Source organism: Gavialis gangeticus, unplaced genomic scaffold, assembly GCF_001723915.1.
Source record: "Gavialis gangeticus isolate Ggan-Ray unplaced genomic scaffold, GavGan_comp1, whole genome shotgun sequence".
NCBI classification, from domain to species: Eukaryota; Metazoa; Chordata; order Crocodylia; family Gavialidae; genus Gavialis; species Gavialis gangeticus.
In genome coordinates this window covers 8,089,337-8,110,909 of record NW_017728995.1, presented here as the reverse complement: position 1 = coordinate 8,110,909, position 21,573 = coordinate 8,089,337, and the positions used below count along the sequence as shown (strand labels likewise).

Here is a 21,573-nt window from a genome sequence, read left to right as displayed (position 1 = left end):
TCGCATTGTCGGCCCATGTTCATCTTGGAGTCAATAATATGGAGGAAGCAAATTAATGGGATGCTTCTGTAAGTGGCAGCAGTTAAAAGACTTATCACTTCAAAGTTTTAGTGGTGACCTGCAAAGAACGAAGCCGCATTCAGTATTCCTGCAAACTCTGATAGGCAGAGACGATCCCAGCAGGGTGCGAGGCCCAAGGCAAAGCAGCCTGCACAGGCCCACCCCCTCGCCATCCCATGGCACACTTATGCTAGGGAGTGAATGCCCCGGCACACTGGATGCAGCAGGACGGGTGGCAGCCAGAACAGGCAAAGAAACCTCCAACCTGCCAGGCGGGCTAGCTGCAGCTGCGGCCTTTCCCCCTGGTTCTGTGGGGCCCCCTAGAGCACGAGGCCCAGGGCGGTTACCCCAATTCACATCCCCCCCCAGGATGGTCCTGCTGATGGAGAATATTACATCAATTCACACTGTGTTAAAAAAATCAGGAAAGCTGGAGAGTTCTGTTCTTAAAATTAAGTCTACGATTCCTCACCAAGGAGATAGTAAGAAAGATCAGGGGAAAAAAAACAAAAACCAAGGATCACCCAGAGCCTTGGTAAAAGACTGATGAGACAGCCAGAATGCAAGCATACCAGATGAGCTTGTTTGTTGTACAGTGAAGTCCCAGTAACCAGACTCAAGTCTGGGTACTAGTCATACCGTCCGTCTTAACTATCACTCACCAGTTTTTCCTTGCTTCTTGCAAAGGAGCTTTTCTGCTCTCTTGTCCAGGTAAGCCAGAATTAGTGCACAAATCAGTGAAAAGATACAAGTTACACCACCTACAATAAGATAGAAGTTCACTGTACAGCGATATCAGAATTGGCTTCCCTATTAAAAATACAGTCATCCCTTCATTTCTAACCAAACCTCACAAGTCCAATAGTCTGAACATATTGACATCAGTTTAATTTACTTTAAAAAAATAAAGTAGCTGTCATTTATAAAATCAGGTGCAGGTGAAAACTGCACTGCAATTAGCAGTGCCTCAATACCCAGGCTTGCAAGGTGGAGTAATAAGGGGTTCCCCCCTCCCCCAGCTTCACTTAATTTGCAGAAAGAAAAAAATCCTTGATATACAAAATGCACATGCACACACCTCTACATGCTGCCTTTCACTATAAAACCTCCCCATCCCAATGTCCAACTATACATGCGCTAAAAGACCTTTAGTTGCCAGCTGTACAAATTGAATAAATAGTCCAGCAAAAGATAGTCACTCTATTAACAGCTGAAAATGTAGCTATGGACACAATGATTTAGGTTTGAACAGAATATAAATCTGCAGCAACTTAGTTTCTAAGTTATGGATGGTCTTCTCAGACCAATCTGCAATTTAAGTTTTCAAATGACAACCATTTTTCATGTGGGTGTGGTTTATTTCACATTGTGAATGTCTAAAATGTTATATGCAAAGTCAATTTATTAACTTATTTATTTACTAACCTATCATAAGTGTTAATCCAAGTGTAGTGTGACCTGTAGAACCCAGCAGATCTTGAACTCTGGAGTATACCCATCCCATGATATTCATATTTACTGTGCTTCCCTGGAAAGAAGATAATGGAATGAAGACTGTAATAAGGATCGGTTGGGGGAAAAGAAAGTTTTAAAATTTACCAATAGCACAAAAAGCATCAATGTAAAATGAAAGTTTAGAAGGATGGAATAGAAAAAGCACAACTGATTTTCCCACCCAAGTAAGCTGAATATATCTAGGACACGCCATTCAGTGACAGCTATGCTAGGTCGCGTTTCACAGATTTTATGTAAACATATCACACAGCTGCCACCCTGAACAATTGTTAAACATTTCTCAATCTGATTTACACAGTTACCGTAAAGTAAGCCTGATCCGGCCAAGCTGCCCTATGGCATAACCAACAGTGAAAGTCTGTTGTGTGAAAAAGTCACCCTTGAGTCAATTAAATGCTCTTCCTGTCCCATCTTCAGATATAAAATTAGTTTACACCAAGGTCTCTACAAAAATTTGGAATAAGTCAGCACAAAGAACCACACTATCAACAGATTTCCAAACAGATAATGCAAACTATGGCACCCCCACCATCAATTCTGGGGGTTGTAATGCTATCTTGAATAGAGTTTTCGCTACTTTCCACTTGCATACTGTGGCCCTATTACAGTCTGAAGAAATGCAAAGACAGATTTTACACATGAAGAGTCTCTCTTAAAAACACTTACAATTCTGGCCATACTAAGTTGTAATCCAAAGACAAGATTTAATTCCTTGCCTTTAAACCAACTGACAGCATAGGTGTTTTGTGCCACTGCTAAGGACTCGCCACCAATTCTGAAGATGCAGAAGAGAAACCAGTTAGCCACAATTTTTTAAGCAAACTCAAAAACAGAATCTAAATACCCACTCTGATCTAAATAAGACAGCATAGAACTGGCTCCAGAAGATGAGCATCGGCAGTGTTAGAAGCAAGCACTTTAATAGATCAAGCTTAAGCAGTACTTGTTGATATTATTAGGTATGGTTCCTTATTGTTTGAATTCAGTAAAGATATTACCAATGCAATACAGAAACATTGGAAAGTTAGTCCAATTTTATAATTCTTAAATACAGGAAGGCAACTGCAACCCTTTACAGGACTTATCTTTATGTGCCTTTCTCTCTCAAAGATCTATTTTGTGAAAGGACTAGGTACTGTTCAAGACACTCAGAAAGATGGTCCCTATCACAGGGTACATATTCAGCACTGATCTTCATTAAGACTTACCCAAATACAAATCTGCCAGCATCCATTAGCCAAAAAGCATTAAATAGAGCTCCCAAGGCAAAAATCACCTGTGAAATAAAAAAGTAACGTCACATAATAAAAGAGCTAACAAGCAATATTTTACACTATTTTCCCCCTAAGAGAACCAGCAAAAAAACAGCATGTGGAATTCTGCAACATTTTCGTGCCCATTAGCACTACATATCTGTGGGCAATGCCATTCAGAATACACACAGGTGCTTGTTGGTCAATACCTTCTGTTATTAACCAATACTGGTTCCATTAAATACAGAGATGCACAACAAACAAGTGCCCATAAAGACTTCTTACAAGAAGTTATTCATGCTTCATGTTGAAAGCATCTCAAGGTTGAATGAATTCTACAAAACACAGAATGGACCATTATAATTATAATCAGCCCCTCAAAAACATGTTGCATATACAGGACATTGATAATATTCTCAAGTTTAGGCGTGGGCAATTATTTGGCCTTGAGAGCCACTTAATGAGTTTTGGTGAGCTGTTAAAGGCTGCACACCCCCTCATCTGTTGAGAGCCACCTGTGTACAGCCCTCAATAGCTCACCAAAACTTAAGTGGCCCTTCAGCCCAAATAACTGCCCACCCTGATCTAGTTACAGCTGTGTCAGTGAAAAGAAAGATGTCAATAAGCTCTGAAACTATTACAAAATCCTCATTAAAAAAGTCTTTCTAAAACTTGACTACATGAACACAGAACTATTGTTTATATTATTATTATAATTACCACCACCATTCACTCTCTTTGTAACAAGATGACTGACAAAGTACATCAAAGCCACGCTGATACTGATATGGGAGTTATACAGAGGCACATATACTGTGGTATAACTGAATGTCTCAGATATAGACTATATATAGCCTTCAAATAGAAAGCTAAGAATCAGGACAACTTATGTCTGGAATAGGAATCTCCTCAAAAAAAGTATTTACATACAAGAAAATACCAGTATCAACAATATCTCCCTTATACAGGGGATATAGGAGGGCAAGAAGGCCCATAACTGCAGACCTAATGTAAGGGGCAGCACAAACTACATAGCCAATTTCTGAAATAATGAAATTTGAATGACACAGGTAAATGAGCCTGAGAAAGTACCTGTGGGCTTCATAAAACAATTTCACCCTTCATCCCTACATTGGATTTTTGCTAGGTTTCTCTATACCCCTTTCCCTCCCACTCCCAACATGCAGTGCATCTTAATATGTTTTGTTCAGGTACTCCAAACAACACTGCCTCTTATGTCCTCTTGTTTGTACTTACCTGTCCAACACAAACAAAGGTGCCAAAGATTATGGTGCCCAACCTGTTAAACAAAAATAGTTTGACCCATTTAAAGCCTTTAAAGCCACATGTACTATACTATATTTAAAATATTTTACTTACGTTAAATATTACTGCACAATTCAAAAAACACGAGATATTGACGGCCTGGTGCTGTAAATCAGATTACTAAAACATATTTTCTAACTATTCATAGCAGGTTTACACTGCCCATGACAAGTAGAGATTCTTTAGAAGAACAGGAGTACCCTGATCCCCAAGGCCAACATAACTGTAGGCTTCCAGCTCTGTTTAAGAGAAACTACTAGAGAGCTACATATTAGCCTGATGTCATGCAAAGGCTCCCTCTTGCTAAGTTTGAAATTGTCTGCATATGCAAAAGTGACAGCTAATAAGCTATTGCACTTTTGCAAGTTTATGATTTCAGCAGAGTGGCCTCACATCTTAGAAGAATATGTATCTAACTTTTGGATGGTAATAACCACTTACTGTTATCCTTTCCAACCTAAAAAGGTACTGTGGTTATGCTTACCGTATTCCAAATACTCTGTCTATCAGAAAGCCTCCAAAGAAACAGAGAACAACGTTGGGCCAGGAATACCAAGCATATAATGACATAAACTGAGCTGTATTCACCTTCATATCCTACGTAGGGGGGGAAAAAAAAAAGTTTAAAAGAAAAATTATTTAGCACTGCATTTATAGACACAAGTGTCAATTATCATGAAGGTATAGAAATAAAATCTTCCTTTAAAGGGAGCATACGTTCATAAACAATTCATCAGATGTCTGCGATACCAAGGGCAAGATTTGATAGAAGTCATCTGTAAAGGTTCATTTTTTTCCACCAGCAGATGATGACCATTGCTACAAAAACGTGCAGAGTTAAGGGAGAGGGTTTTTTTGTTGTGGTTTTTTTTTTTTCCAAAAAGGCATTTGGCTGCTTTTGACTTTCACTGGGAACTGGATAGTTCAGTGCCCCTTGTACTTTTTCAAAAGTGTCACTCCCAACTTTTTAAACTCTTGTCCTTATTTGAAAAAACTAAACTAAACAAACTTTAAATGCAACCCAAAGGTAATCAGAGAGAGTTAAATAATCTTGAAACCCATCAGATTCAAATTCCATTTGTGACCCAGAGAACTAGTTTTTATGGCCACAAATACATCCTCCTTTTTTTGTCTCCGAGTGCAGTCCTGAAAGGGGTCCACTCCCTCATTAAGACACAGGCTGCATTACAACTGCTACTCAGCATAAGATGCCCAGGCATTTCTACATATTTCTGATAAGCAGCACTCCAGAACTGCTGCAAAGTTTATTCCATTAAAGGGAGACAATTGCCAATCTTCTGTGTCATCTCCTACAGCACTAGATTTTCTCCTGAAAACAAAAAAGCAACCCAGAGAGTGGGGTGATCTCACAGAAGGCTAAAATCCAACTGAACTCTAAGCTACTTTCTATACAGGCATACCTCTTTTTATTGCGCTTTGCTTTATTGCGCTTCGCAGATATTGCGTTTTTTACAAATTGAGGCAAGACCCTCCACCAGCAAAAAGATTACAACTCGCTGAAGGCTCAGATGACGGTTAGCATTTTTTAGCAATAAAGTATTTTTTAATTAAGGTATGTACATTGTTTTTTTAGACATAATACTATTGCACACTTAATAGACTACAGTATAGTGTAAACATAACTTTTATATGTACTGGGAAACCAAAAAATTCATGCGACTCGCTTTATTGCAATATTTGCTTTATTGCGGTGGTCTGGAACCGAACCCGCAATATCTCCAAGGTATGCCTGTACTTCTTTGCAATAACAACATTGCTAAGTGTCAATCCCTCAATTTTCTTAAACAAAATTATGGCAGATAAACAAACAGTCTAAAGTGGGAAGGCTTCAACATGTAAAACTCAAAGATTTTACATGCAAACTGATTTCTGAGAAAGCTGCTCAAACATAAATAACTGCTCTAGCTTCTAGTTTTCAGAGAGATCTACTGTAACGAATAGCATTTATACAAAGAACGTTTCTGCTTAGGTGAATGGGCCCACTTGTGTTCAAGTCTTGCTTGGTCAAAGTAAGGCTTATGTTTATTTACATAAAACGGTTTTATTTTTTGCATTGCACTCAAACTCCTCCTTGCTGCAAGAGAATTGCATTTTCAGGTTACTCCCATTTCTCTAAAGTTTGCAAACTACCTAGAGAGCCAATAAGTGAATACTTATTTTAGCACTCTAGGTTTGTGTTTGAATCTAGAGGTACCTGAAATAGTTTTTTTTCCATTGTGATCAATCTGATGGTTTTTCATTGCTAACAGGGAGTAGCTGGTGGCAAAACAATCTACAACAACTATCTATAATCACAGTGATCCCCTAATTTAGGGGTTTTTTTTAAATTAACACACGACAAAAGTTGAAAATATCCACAGAATAACTATATTTCTGCCATGTTGAACAGAATATTTTGGTGTTACTATCACAACCTAAGGCTAATATACTTCCAAGCAGCAAACTCTCGAAGTTAAAAATGGAAGCATATTATACACATATATGCTATGAATACTTTTTCCTTATTAGAGGCGCACTGATATAATTGGTTGCATATTGGATCAGCACTGAGAAGAGGAAAATTAACAATATCGGGTATTGGCTTTTTTTGACCGGTGTAGTGGATAATGTTCACTGATAAATATAGTATGCCTTCTGGCTGGGGCCCCCAGATGCTGCGTGCATGTGCACAACTGAACACATGCACGTGGCCAGGCAGCACCCTGCAGGTAAGGCTGTGGTGGGGAAGGGGCGCAGATCAAGGCTCCCATGGTAAGAGGGCAAGGGCTGGGGGTGCTGCCCAGGCGGGACAGTGAACAGGACACCTGAGGCTGGGAGCAGGAGGGAGCAACAAGTGGTTTGTCAAGGGGGGAGGCTCCTGCCACTGCACGCACCCCTCAGGAGAGGCATGGGGGTGCACATGCCCCCCAGATGCGTGCATGGAACAGAACGCAGGCTGCCCACTGTGGGCTTGTGGCTCTCCGCTCTGCTGCCTCCGCCCCTGAAGCCCCACACTGGCCGTGCACCTGCTGCCTGCCCAGCAGCAGTGGGGGCAGCAAGTTATGCCTCCTGTTGCAGGGCAGGCACGGGGCGCGTGACCAGCACAGGGCTCCTGGGGAAAAGGCAGCACAGCAAACAGCCCCAAGCCTGCAACAAGCAACCTGCATCCACCCTCATCCTGCTCAGCTCTAGTTAAAAGCATCCCCATGCTTAAAAATGGTGGCAACAGTGCTTGAACTAAAGCTTATTTGACAAACTTGAGTTCAAATGCCCCCACCACCTTTTTTAAGCACTGGGATGCTGATTCCCTGGATGAGCTGCACGCCGCTCTGTCCCACTCCCCACCCGGGGTCCTAGTCACTGCTCTGGCTGGCCAGCACCCACAGCTCCAGCCTCTGCCCCATTCCCTCCCTCACCATGTGGCCTCGAACTGCTGCCCCCATGGCCCTTCCCTCCCCTTCCACAGAACAACCTGCAGGGTGTTGCTCTCCACGCTGACCAACTGTGTTCCTGTAAATCAGCTATCGGACGGGTAACAGCCAATATGGCTGGTTAATAATTGCATATTGGTATTGGCAAAGGAATCTTTACTGGGGCACTCCTAATCCTTATTAATAGTTCAAGCCACTAATATTTAAAAAGAACACATCAACTTGGAGTCTAGTTTAATGTAGAATCACTACACTTTTTGCCAAGTCTTTCCCCAAGTTACAGCTAAAAATAAAAGTGTTCCCCATTTGAAACACAGATCTCTTTCCTCTCCCCAACACCACCCACCTACCCCTATGTGTTGTCAATGATACCTCTCACCACTACTTGCATGCAAACAGATTGCATAAAATGGGGATGGGCAAAGTCTGACCTGCAGGCCAGATCCAGTCAGCAGTAGACTCCATTTCCCAGCTGCCCCTGAGCATGGCTGGGGGGGTCTCCATGGCAACCCCAGCCACACCTTTGCTATGGAAGCTCAAGGCTGGTGTTGCCATGGAGACCATCCTCAGCTGCACCAGCAGGGCACAACAGGGAGCTGCTCCTGAGCCACTGGGATCTTGCGATGGGGGCAAGCTTGCTCCACAGCCTGGGCAGGGGCACGCAGGCAGGAGATCACATCTCTGCCCCGACTCCTTGCAGCAGTAGCAGACTGGTCTGGAGCAGGGGCAGAGCTATGATTCCCTGCCTGCGTGCCCCTGCCCGGAGCATGCAGGCTACAGATCACAGCTCTGCTGTGGCTCCAAAGTAAGCTGCCCTCATCGCAAGATCCCAGAGGCTCTGGAGCAGCCTCCTGCCCTGGGCTGCTGTGCACCATGCCAGCATGGCTGAGGCCAGTCTCCATATCAACCCCAGCCTTAAGCTTTCACAGCAGCTGGGGTATCCATGGAGACTGACCCCAGCCATGTGGGCGGGGGCTGCTGGAAACTGGAGTCCGACTGCCATCATTTTGCCCACCCCTTAAGCTGGAAAAAACAGACTGTATACAAAGTCCTATCAAATGTTTCAACTGGGGCTGGTCTTTGAGCATTTATACAGAAATGGAATGAGATCACACATAATAGATTTTGTAGAATGAAGGCCATAGTTGTAGCAATATTGATTCTTTATTAACATGTGATTTTCAAACTGAAGTCCAATTTTATGCTGAACGTCATTCAACAAGACAGCAGGCAAGGGCCACATTTCAATTAGAAAACAAAAAATTACAAGTGGGAACCTAAATTACAGTTCATGGTATTAGTTTCTATAAACCAGAACCATTCAAACATCTGGTTAAAATTCTGCTCATTTCTCTCGATGCACAGATAAAACAGCATATTATTGGAAATAATACTCTCTCTTCCCCCAAAATACAATCACTTACCCCTTGAACTTGAGTCTGGAGAGCTGCTGGATTGTCATAGCAAAAATAGCTGCCTATAAAAGGGAACAAATGGAAACAAAATAAGCTAAAACTACCTAGAAATACCAAAGCAAAATGGTATTTTACCCATCTCAGAATAAGGGTATCAAGATGATTTGGCCCCACTGGCCAGATGAGTGGCATGGAGCCAGTCCACAAGCCATATTAAGCCCACAGAACAAGCCCTTCCCCTCCTCCAACTGCAACTGCATGCCTGATCCAGCACAGGAAACATCTGCCTAAGTTGGTCTGGGATGGCAACAGATGTCTCAGGCACTGCACACAGAGATGGTCTGGCATAACAAGAGAGGCTGCATTATGGGGCTTCTGTAGGCTGGACCCGCCCTGCAGGACATACATTTTGACATCCCTGGATAACATTCTACCAGCAGACTAAGGGAAATGAAAGCTTATTTGCTTCCACAACTGTCTACTGAGTGCATCTCTTTGAACTTTATGGACAGCATAGAAAAGGCTTGAGACAGAGGACCTGACCAAAAAAAACGAAACAAACCCTAAAATAAAGCTAATTATATCATTTAAGTGGATAGTCCTAACTTTTTTTCCTTCTAACTATAAAGTATTAGTCTTCCTGGTAAGTTTCCTACCCGATTTCAGATACAATTCCAAGCAAACAGTTATCTTTATTTGTTTAAAAGTATCTTAGTCATTAAGTTCCACTGATATGTAAAGCATTTGTAAAATTTAATATTAACGAATCATATCAAGAGAGACAAGTTCCCATTCACATTAATGCATGACACAGCTCTCTAAAAGTTGTTAAAAGAAAAAAAATAGTTTAACACCATGAAAGCAGCAAGAAACGCTTCTCTTAAATCAAAATTGCTTCTGTACTTCTGCTACTGTCACTTTGTGCTGACTGCATCCAAAAAATATTATTACAAGACATGCCTAATGCTTAAAAGGGAAGCCATTTTTCTTTTTATAAAAGGAACTTCTGCCTAATAAAACAACTTACCGATCAGCTGTCTACCCATTAAATGAAAGTTCGTTTAATAAGCAAGGTATCCAGGGTGTAGCCATATTGGTCTAGAGGCAAGAGAAATCAGGATTTGTTGTAGAGGTGATATCTTTTATCAGACCAACTAGATTGTTGAAGAGAAAAAAGATATATATTTTTTTTTGCAAAAATAAAGAAAGTTAAAGAATTTTCTTTTTAAATTAAATAACATTTTTCTGCAAAAATCTAGTTGGTTTAATAAAAGGTATCACCTCTACCACAAGTCCTGATTTAATAAGCAATGTGAAAGGCTAAAAAAAAGGCCATTTTCTTTTTTTTGTTTTTTTTTTGGGGGGGGGGGGGGGGCAAGAGACTCAAATATGTTTTTGGATCCAAGCGTCCTTGTGCTGCACTAACAGCCCAAACGCTGCAGCGCTGCACGAGCACAGGACAAATGAAGCCAGACTGAGATGTACCAGTAACTTCATTTCAGCACCAGGCAGAAAGTGAGTCTCTGTGTTGACAACTTCAGGGCACTTCAGTGGAAAGAAGGGAAACAGACTACAGTACCCGGCCCTCCGCCAGCTCCACCGTCATCCTCTCCCTAGGGATGCCCGCAGCAATGCGGCCGGGAATGGCCCTGTGCGGCTACGGGAAGCAGCTCGGCCCCGAAAAGCGGCAGGGGAGATGCGCACCTTTACGAGCAACTCAGTGTAAAAAGGCACTCACCGAAGCCCAGGAAGCACATGAGAGCCAGCACCAGGAGGCGATGTGCCAGCCGCCGGGGGTCGCATAGCGCCGGCAGGGCCCGGCCCGCGGGGCCGCCCTCGCCTGCCGAGTCGCCGTCCAGCAGCGCCCGCTCCTCCTCCCCACCCAACTCCCCCATGGCGACCCCTGCCCAGGCGGCCCCGCCAAGCCCAGCAGCAAAAGCGGACGCGGCCACGTGACAGCCAGTCACGTGACTCCTCCTCCAACACTCACGTGAGAAGGGGCGGGCCGTTCTAAGGAGGCCGGTCTTACCCACCATGCACCGCGGCCCAGGCCCTGGTGTTGCCTGGTGATCATGGCAACGCGGCCTAGGCGCTCCGCGGGTGCGGGCGAAGCTTTTACCCGTGGGGTTGCACTGTGTTGGCTCCGCGCGAGGGGTGGGGGGCCTCAGCCCTCCCCGTGCCCGGTCCCGCGCGACAGCCGCCTCAGCAGAGTGCGGGGCAGCGACCCTGCTCCCCGCGTGCCGCGCCGCCTCCAGCAGGGCTGGCCGCGGGGAGGGCAGGGACTGCAGGCCGGGGAAGCTGGGGCTCAGTGTCGGCTCAGGCATTGCTCCCCACCCCGCACTCCCACCTCACACTGGAGACATCCAGGTCACAGGCTTAAAAATGAGCAGATTTTGAAACACAGCGATTTGGGCTTGGTTCAGTTGGTTTTGCAGCCCCTTCGCCTTTCAAGCTCCCCATTTCTAACTTGGATTGTCAGCCACCACGGCTAGAAACTTGCAGAAGAAAGGAAGGGGGGAGCTGAGCTCCTCTGACATGGACAGTTTGAGACACGCACCAAATCTGCAGCCCATGACACGTCACCCCACCGAGTAAACATTAGTTCCTGAATCGCTGAGCTGTAACACACCGAATCCCCAGCACCGAAGTACAGCCCAGAGAAATTGGCAGTGGGTATTTCAAGCTTAATGTAAAATGTTCCTTTAATTGTTTCCTTAATTTAAAAAAAAAGTGGAAACATCAGACATTGCCACCTGTTAAGCTTATTGAGTTAGGTTACGGGTTAGGTTACGGGTTAGCAGTCCTGACCACACATTAATAGGGCAGTTTTATGGCCCTTTAATGCACCTATGAAGAGAAGATCTGGCCTCACGTACAAGGGCTGTTCGAAAAGTATCGAGACTGATGCTGTAAGAAACAAAATATTTTATTTACAAGTGTTTCGGCTTAATCTGCAAAGTATGCTCCTGCAGCTGCACACTTCTCCCAATGTTTCTGCCATTGTTGCAAGCACCTCTGATAAGCAATTTGTGGAATTACTAAAAGCTGCTCAGTTGCATTTTGTTTTATGGTTTCTACATCACAAAATCTTCTTTTCAAGGTTTTCTTAAGTTGAGGGAAGAGAAAAAAGGTCACGTGTGGCTATATCAGGAGGCTGCGGCACTTGTGGGATGTGGTGTTTGGCTAAAATTTGGATAAAAATTGCTTCACAAGCTGTGCTGAGTAGGCAGGCACATTGTCGTGGTGAAGCATCCAAGAGTCAGACAACCACATTTCTGGTTGTTTTTCTGGTCATTTCATTTCCAAATCGCCCGTTAGAATTGAATGACATAAACCAACAGAAATCCCAACTTCTGCTATCTTTCCGACAGTCAATCACCTATCATTTCAAACCAAACTGCAAACCGCTGCCACATTTTCATCATTGAAGGGCGTCAGGAACGCTCATCACTTTTGACTCATGATGGTCTTTCTTTAAACCAATGATACCATTCAAAAATTCTTGCACAGCTCATAGCGTAATCACCCAATGCTATTTTAAGTAATTCAAATGTTTCACTTGCTGTTTTCCTGATTTTCGTGCAAAATTTAATGTGTACACATTGTTCTGGACAGTGACATAACGAAACAGGATATGAGACACAAACGATCTTACTTTAACCAGTGGCCGCAGAAAATGGGAAACGCCATAAGCTGCAAACCTGTCCAGAGGAGTCCCATCATGCCCAGACATGTTCAGCAAAGCCATACCCCCCACCCAATACTTTGTACCACAAATACACCTTCAGTCTCGATACTTTTTGAACAGACCTTGTATACCATCACCCTTTGCTTTCTTAAGCCCAAATGCATGAACACTGAATTATTTGAGCTTTTGCTTTACTGTGTTTCCCTGTAGAGATCATAATTGCATTTATTATATGTTCAAATTACTGAATGTCCTGTAATGAGCCTGCTACACTGACACTCCTTGCTTTGCCTTCACCTGGAAACATGGGCAACTGGTGCCACCTTAGTCAGGGGGGACACGGGCCCCCCCCAGCAACCAGCCAGTGACTGGGGTGGGGTTTGCCCATGGCCAATCGTGCCCACTGGGAATCAGCTGCAGCGCTCCTGGAAGTGGCCACAGTGCTTCATCCTACGCTCCCACTCCCTAGCCAGCGCTCGCAAGTGGGGCACCAGCACTGCCACCTGCCCCCCGACCTGTCACCTAATCGAGGAGCACAGCCTGTCAGGGGGTGTACCAGTGCTCTCAAGGGGTGCATGTGCACCCCTGTGCACCCCTACACATCACCACTGCCTGGAAACATTTCCTCCAAAGATATTAACAGGACACACAGCTGTTATGCTTTTTACTGACTTAAACTCAAAGAGTAAAAGAAAGCAGGCAATAATAATACCATTTTGGAGGGAATACTGGCAGCTGGCAAGAATGTACTTTAAAAAAATACTTCAAAGGAGAACTCAACACATGCACAATCTCCACCTTCATTTGAGTCTTCATGGGACCTGCTGACACTACATTATTGTACCAGATGATGTCACTCTAGGGCTGCATAAGGATGTAGATGTGAAGAGCCCAAAAGAAATTACTACATTTTTTTAACTGTAGAGCAGTGGTTCTCAACCTTTTCAGAATCAGAACACCCCTCCACAACCTTTCTGAAGGTGGTGACATCCCTGTGAGAAGCACTGTTGTTCTCAGCTTACCTCAGTGCTCCTCAATGGGGTGGTGCAGCCAGGTGAAACTGCCCGGTGCACAGAGCTGTCGCACATGCATGTTCCTCCTGCATTAGGGTTCTCTGATCAACATAAAGCAAGCAGGAGAGCTGGTTTAGGCTGTAGCTCTTCCCAGTCTGGTTCCCTTGGCATTTCTCCAAGAAACAGAGGTGCATGGGTCAGTTCCCTCTAACCCAGGCTCTCCTGTTTCCAGGAAATGCTGTGCAAGGTCATTCTGGGAAGGGCTGCTGCATGAGCCAGCTCTCCTGGCTGCTTTAAGCTGATCAGAGAACCCTAAAGCAGGAGGAAGGTGCATGTAAAAGGCAGTTTTACTTCCCAGTTGTGATAGTTGCATCTGCACTGCATATTCTTGAGGAAGTCTCACAGCACCACAGTTGAGAACCACTGCTGTGGTGCAAGAAAGCTCAAAAGCAGACCTTCCATTGGGAATCAGCTTTTAGAGATAAAGAGTAGGTCCCACATTTGCTTCATTATACTTCTGCTATTGGGAGATCAAGCTGAAGGTTTTTCATTCATTCTGCTTTGATGCATCATGAACTGATCTATGGATTCCTTCTTGAACTACTGAAGCTTAGCCCAGGAATAATTCCAAAACTGAGGAGACAATTAAGGCTACAGTAAAGTCCATTTAAAAAAAAAACCCACAGCAAACAAGCAAAAACCTTTCTGAAACTCCGTTTTATCTATTACTTAATGTGCTTGAAGACATGTATAAGAGATACAAATAATGGACAACAACCATCATAAAGCCAATACAGTATTCCTTAACTTCATAAAAATATCTGAAGGCTGAGGGCTTGCTTCTGTTGTATACATCATTTCCATACTCACATAATTTCATGGATTTCACTGAAGATATTATTTGTGATTTTCCCATCTTGATATTCAGTTTACTCCTAAATATCAGAATTTGGCCCTAAATGTTATACAAGCAATTAGACAATGCACATGCACTATTATTTATTTAAAGTGAGCAAAATGATAAAGGCTCAAAGGCATCAGAGATAGTGGCAAATGGGAAGCTATCAATTAAACAAAGGCATTAGCATTTGCTGAAAATGTGAGAAATGTAATGTTTCTTTACCCACCAGCAAGATCAATAGGAGGGTGGCCAGCCCAAGAATTCTTTAAAATTATAATCTGCAAGCTTTTTATTAATACCCAAACATTTTTACTGATGTATGTTTAACAAAATGTAAATGTAACCCTTTTGCCAGCCCCTGGACAAGAATAACAAGGACCATGTTCAAATTTAGGGGTTCAATACCAACTATAGTAAAAAAGTTTGGTTGTCAGCAAAAAATGTTTAGGTTGTCAGTCAAATATATATATATATTCTTGGATTGGCAACCTGCATGACTGCAGCAATGGCCTTCCTTACACTGTGCTGCTCCCACCCTAGGAGTCCCCTCCTCTCCAATCCCCCACACCCTAATACCCCTGGCCACACTCCGTATTTTGCTGCCCCCTCCAGTCAGCCCTGCTTCCCCATCCTGCCATGGACCTCCACCTGCCATCTGTCTGCCTTCCCTGCCCTGAACCTCTGTCCTGACTGCATCACTCCATCGTTGTCCTGCTAAGGGCCACACACCTATGCTATCTCATAGCTCAGAAAAAGGCAGGGAGACTTCTTGCTCTCAAAAGGGCTTTATTACAACAACACACACACAAAAATATGTCTATCAACTTCCTATTGATGTTATCATGTCAGCCCTCAGGACTCTTACCACTACCTCGCCCACTCAGAAGAAATTTGAAGGATTTCCGAAGAATTTCAAAATCATCTTGAAAAGAGAAGTTACAAGCACATCACTTGCTTGTGAGTCTTTACTACTCACTTCCCTACAAACAGAGAGTAATCAGAACAGAAGCATCAATAAGCCTTTTCATTTAAAGCAGATATATTCACATTCTAGTCTACTTGGTGGCACTGATGTATGTCCTGACCTAGTGTAATAAACAGGTGGAATACAACTGAGATGCTCTCGATTCCTACAGAGAAGACTTCTAGGTATCTACACCCAATATGAACAAGGGGTATCTGCCCTAGCCTGGAGAGTGTCTTGTACTCCTGCATCTGGAATCTAAACTTCCTGCTGTGAGGAAAAAGCAGGTACATTTCCTGAGGCCTGGTGTTATAGTCCATCTCTGATAGTCCTTTATCAGTTTGTTTTTCTCACAAAATTCATGTGCATCAACAGGTTTTGGAACCAAGTTATCTATCACAGTTGGCAGAGTTGTAAGGAGTCAGCACCTCATTAGCAACTCAGCTGGACTCCATCCATGCTCTAATGGTGTTGAACCATGTATCAGGAGAGCCTTATAGAGACCTTGTTTTTTCTGAAGCAAATTTTTCAGTCTGCATTGCATGTTCTGCTTCCCTGTTATTATGTGAGAAATGTGGACTGTTGGTGATATGCTGAAAGTCATACTGGCATCCAAACTGCCTAAACGCAGCTCCAGAAAATTATGAGCCATTATCTGTTCCTAAAGCTGAATGCATGCCCTGGCACATCTATATATTCTTCAGCACCATTATAGCTCTCTGTTGTGGTATTCTGTAATTTTGCCATCTCCAAGAAACAGGAGTAATAGTTGATAACAACAAAGCAAACAGAACCCTTCTGGGTTAGTAAGTCGGCTCCCAGCATCTGACTTGGATAATCTGGTAATCAAGTTGTAAGACTGGTTGGTGTTGAACACAAACCTTACAACTAGTCACCCAGTTCTGTATGTCATCACTGATGGAGGGCCACCAAACTGTCTGACAAGCCCTGGCTTGACATCTTTTGTACTACCATGATGAGCTTCATGAATCTTCTTTAGGATCTCTAGAGCAGAAGGTATCAGTACTCTGTTGTGGAACATGACAAAATCCCTGACAACATGGAGAGATTTAGTTTCTCTTGTTGGTACCTCACCAGCTCACAGTCTTTGAAACTTACTTGAGGCCATCTTTCTAAGCAGTATTTCTTAATCTTTTGACAGAAAGGATCAGTTTCTTGATCCTTGATCCTTGTCTGTAATGAAATAGATATGGGTAGCCCCTCTGCAAAAAGGTCCACATAAACAGCCACATCTCGCACTTGGCAGTTTTTCCAGGGACAGTGGTGTCTGTAATGGTGCTCTAGAAAGAGTATCATCTGTCTGAAACTCTTTTCTAGGAATGCGTATCATATTATAGGAAAATAAGGAAATAATAAATATAGGAAAATTTCAGCATTCTGAGGGAAAATCTCTGGATTCTCAGTTGGAGTTCATTGAGAGGTTTACCTCCTCAGAGTGACACAAGTGGCTCATAATCCATTTGTTGAGTTGAACCTTCTCTTTTTTAGGCTGAAGAGGCCCAGGTCCCTCAGCTGCTCCTTGTAAGGTCTGCCTTGCAAGTCTCTGATCATACAGGTGGCTCTTCTCTGGACTCTCTCAAGTTTTTCCATGTCCTTGTTGAAGTGCGGCGCTCAGAACTGGACACAGTACTCCAGCTGTGGTCTCACTAGTGGTGAGTACAGTGGAAGAATCACCTCCTTGTTTTTATATGAGATGCATCAGTTGATGCATGTCAGAGTATTGTTTGCCCTGCTGGCTACAGCATAACATGCCAGCCCATGTTCATACAATGGTCGATATTACCCATAGGTCCCTTTTGGTTGTGCTGCTAGTCAAATTGGCACCACCTAGCCTGTAGATATGTTGGGGATTGTTTGCCCCCAGATGGAGCACTTTACACTTCTCAGTGTTGAACTTCATCTGGTTCTGATTCGCCCAACTCTGCAGCCTGTCCAGGTCCACCTGAATCTGCAGCCTTCAGGCGTAACCACACCCTGCCATAACTTGGTGTCATCTGCAAATTTGTTCAGTAAGCTCTTCACCCCCACACCCAAACTATTGCTAAAGATGTTGAAAAGCACTAAGCCAAGCACACACCCCTGATGGACACCACTGGTCACTTCTCACCAGGATGACGAATCCATGCATAAGAACTCTCTGGGTCCTTCCTCGCAGCCAGTTACCTACCCACTTAACCATTGAGCAGTTAATTCCACAATCTTCCAAATTTCCCATGAGGATATCATGGGACACTAGATCAAAGGCCTTTTGGAAGACTAGGTATATAATGTCAACCTCCTCTCCCTTGTGCAGGTGGCAAGATACCTGGTTGTAGGAGATGAGATTGGTAAGACAAGACTTGCCCACCAGGAAGCCATGCTGGCTATCATTCAGAATCCTACCCTCTGTGAACATATCACACATAGACTTCTTGATGGGTTTTTCTAGGATTTTCCCTGGGATGGAAGATAAGCTGATTGCTCTATAGCTGCCCGGGTCCTCCCTCTTCCCCTTCTTGAAGATGGGCACAATATTGGCCCTCTTCCAATCCTCAGGTATCTCCCCCAAGTGCCACAAGTTTTGGAAAAGTTTCACCAGGAGTCCTGCAATGACCTCGGCCAGCTCCTTCATTATTCTCAGGTGAAGTTCATCTGGTCCTGCTGACTTATAAATGTCTAGCTTTTCTAGCTGGTCATGCACCAGCTCAGTATCAATGATCCTCTATTGAGTAATTAAGAGTGCTTCCTTGGTATGGTTCAGACTTTTTGTCTAGACCTGACTCTTCCCTGAAGTGGTTAAAACATCTGATCCATCTAGGCCACATTCCAGGGGACTGGGAATCAAACTATTCTGGTGGTGTAACTTTAACTGCCTGCATTGTTTCCATAGCCAGCCTCTGCCCTGAGGTGGACTCAGCTGTTGCTGGAGCTTGGTTTTTCATTTGGGAATCACCTAATCGCTGACTGGCATTTGGTGGCAGGATTTAGCCACTTCTGACACCAGGTGCTGTCTCATAGCTCAGGAAAAGGCAGAGAGACTTCCTGCTCTCAAAAGGGCTTTATTGCAACAAGTAACATGCAAAGATGGCTGACAACTTTCTGTTAATGTCCTTCAACATCCAAACTCATTCAGATGACAGTGTCAATCCATCTCATGGTTACTGGGTTTTGGGGAAGGGGGCGCTTATGGACAGTGCTGCCTTTTTTTTTCAGACTTTACAGATAGATGCTTTTAGCCTTTTTTTATGGACTGTCTGTACAATTACAGCCAGTTGGCAACCCTGCTCATTAGTCCCATTCCTAACTAGATAACATCTCTGTTCTACCAGTACTGCTACTTATAGCAATAATTTGGCATATCTGATTCTGCCTGTCACTGTCCCTTTGATGCTATCAAAAACTGTGCCTGAACCAAATATCAATTCATTTTAGTATATTAAGTGTCTCTAATCAGCAAGGACAAGATACAAGGCCTACATATGAAACTGAAAACACACTATTGTGTTATTTAGCTAATTCTATTTTACTAGAAAGACTTCCATCAGTAGGCCTATTATGATCAGATCAATAATGAACCCCTTCACAAAGGAAGAATCGCTTTCTTGCCATCAAGTATTTTACAATATAAAACCCAAGCAAAACTTCTTTTTCTCTGAAACAGGTTTGCCTGGTTAACATACTATCCAAGTATCCATCTGGACTAGAGGTTGCTAAGTAACACACAGCCAGCAATTCTTTGCCCTGATCTAGTCTCTTTTCTTCTGCTGTGAAGTATGCCAAGCTTTCCCTTCATGTGGTCAGAGCTGACTTTTTTATATGTGGGGTTTTTTGTTAAAGTTTTCCTTACTCCTCTTGTCAACAAATATATACCAAGAAAGAAAAATGTTAAGGGCCCGATTATTATAAGACCTTACACAAGTATGCAGGAGAGTTCAAGGACTTGTAATATTTGCCCACATCCCTCATTTAAAAGAAAGAAAACTACTGACATCCTATAACAAAGTATTACAGTTCTGAAATGTATCACAAGTTTACTCAATCTGATTGCTTCCCCAAATGTCCATATTGGACCAATTCAACGAAATTCGTTATTGGTATAAGAAGGGGCAGCTTTCCTGCTTCACTGGAGTTGCATTCACTTCTTACACTGAAGATGACTTTGGCTTTCTATGCATATCACTAAGTGGCAGATGTTAGTCTGGGACTATTTCATTTTCTTGATGTTGGAAGAAATGCTTATGCTAAAATATTTAATTACAGTCCCTTTTCAGCATGAGGGAATGAAAAATGTTTAATTTACCGTGTACACAATGAACCAAAAAGTTCACTTTCAGATTATACTCCCATTTACCTGATTGGCAGCCATTCAAGACAATGAAGACAGACTTTCAAAAGGTGCTGATATCACCAGAAAGGCTGAAATTTCATCCAGTGGAATTCTGCAGATTGAAATACTAGCTGATATGGCTTGATTCGTCCTTTCTTGTCATCCTGGCTATTCTTCATTAGCTCTCAAATTAAGTAACAGTTTAGTTATTTACGAGGTAAGTATCCTTGATGTGCCTCTGCCAAGTTTACACGAAGTGGAAACTTGTCCAAGAGGTCTAAGCTAAGTTGGGAATCCTGTAGACACTGTACATACATATAGTAAGAGAGAGCTCTTATACTGAAGAATTTATCCTCTGCATATATAAGAGCAAGATAGGGAAATGACATACAAACTGAAAATGAGAACAAAGCTCATGGAGTTTATGTGACTTGACTGAAGTTCCATATGAAGACTTTATGAAACTGAACTTTTCTTCTGAATCCCAATCCAATGCCATAGCCACAAATCTGTTCTTCCTCCTGAATAAGGAAGAAATGCAGGAACAGTCAGTTTTCCAAAACATTTATGCAACAATTTCCCTATTAAAGATAAACTATGTTACTTACTTTGTAAAACTAGCAATAAGAGTATTTCCTACAGTCTGGGACAGTCTGTGGAGAAATAATATGGAACTTTCTATTTACTAAAAATATATTTAATTAATTGTGTGAGATACTGGGTGTACCTACATGTGCACATTTACTGAGCAGTAATCTAAGTTACTGTGCAGTAACCGAAAATTACTGTGCAGTATGGGAGCATGTCTACATGCGCACTCCTGTACTGCACATTAACTATGGTGGCTTATGCTGACTTGGGCTTAACTTTGCATGATACAGGTAGCAAATTTACACCCAATTAGTTACTACACAGTCATGCATGTGTAGATGTGTTACTGCGCAGTAACGCGGGAGCTTCCCAGCCGGGTCTGCCTAGCCACTAGCGGGCCAGCTGGAGCCCAGCCCCAGGGCTCCTGCCTGGCTCCCATCCTGCTGCTGGGCTGGGCTGCTCTCTGTCAACCCCTAGCTGCAGAATATAAAAGCCTGCAACCTGTGCCTTGGGATACAAACCAGAGGGAGCCAGCAGGAGATGCTTTCTATCCACAAGACCAGCAGGCCCCATGTAAACAGTAAATATTGGGCATGTCTACACATGCATTTACGCAGGCTTAAATTTACTGTCCAGTAAATTACTGCACATTAAGTGGGAATAAGCTTGCGTCTGCACATGCACATGACCTAGGACTAAATTTAGTCCCAGGTAAGAGCAGCCTGCTATGTGCCCTCTGGTGGCCACAGTGAAGCTCCAGCCTCTGGCCATATGGCTGCCAGCCCTTGGGACTAACTTTAGTCCCAAATTGAAGTCAGGAGATGTGGCCAGCCAGGAGCCCTAGCACTGGGCAGACCCAGCAGGGAGGCCCCCTGGGTTACTGTGCAGTGTCTACATGGGTGTTTCTGCGCAGTAACTAATCAGAATTAAATTTAATACCTGCATCATGTTTTCTAACACATACATTCTATACATAATAATGAAAAGACTTTATTGGGCCAAACCCTGACCTGGTGAAAATCAATGTAGCTCATTTTAATACAGTGCAATTTCCCAATTTACCTTGGCCTTAATGTTCACTTTTTCATA

At 43.2% G+C, this 21,573-nt stretch overlaps 1 protein-coding gene across 2 annotated transcripts in view; it reads right to left on the bottom strand.

Moving 5' to 3' along the window:
- The window catches only part of MFSD1 (major facilitator superfamily domain containing 1), a 41,892-nt gene extending 31,016 nt beyond the window's left edge, over nt 1-10,876 (bottom strand). Inside the window, exons 1-8 of one of the 2 annotated variants that reach the window (XM_019503215.1) lie at nt 10,739-10,876; nt 9,010-9,062; nt 4,639-4,751; nt 4,086-4,128; nt 2,784-2,851; nt 2,242-2,350; nt 1,486-1,588; nt 723-821 (exon numbers count right to left, since the gene is read on the bottom strand). In XM_019503215.1, coding sequence (XP_019358760.1) covers nt 723-821; nt 1,486-1,588; nt 2,242-2,350; nt 2,784-2,851; nt 4,086-4,128; nt 4,639-4,751; nt 9,010-9,062; nt 10,739-10,757 — 607 coding nt within the window. In that variant the 5' untranslated portion in view covers nt 10,758-10,876. The remainder of the gene's footprint in view (nt 1-722; nt 822-1,485; nt 1,589-2,241; nt 2,351-2,783; nt 2,852-4,085; nt 4,129-4,638; nt 4,752-9,009; nt 9,063-10,738) is intronic. The other variant, XM_019503216.1, reaches the window with a different exon arrangement.
- Between the last annotated feature and the right edge of the window lie 10,697 nt (nt 10,877-21,573).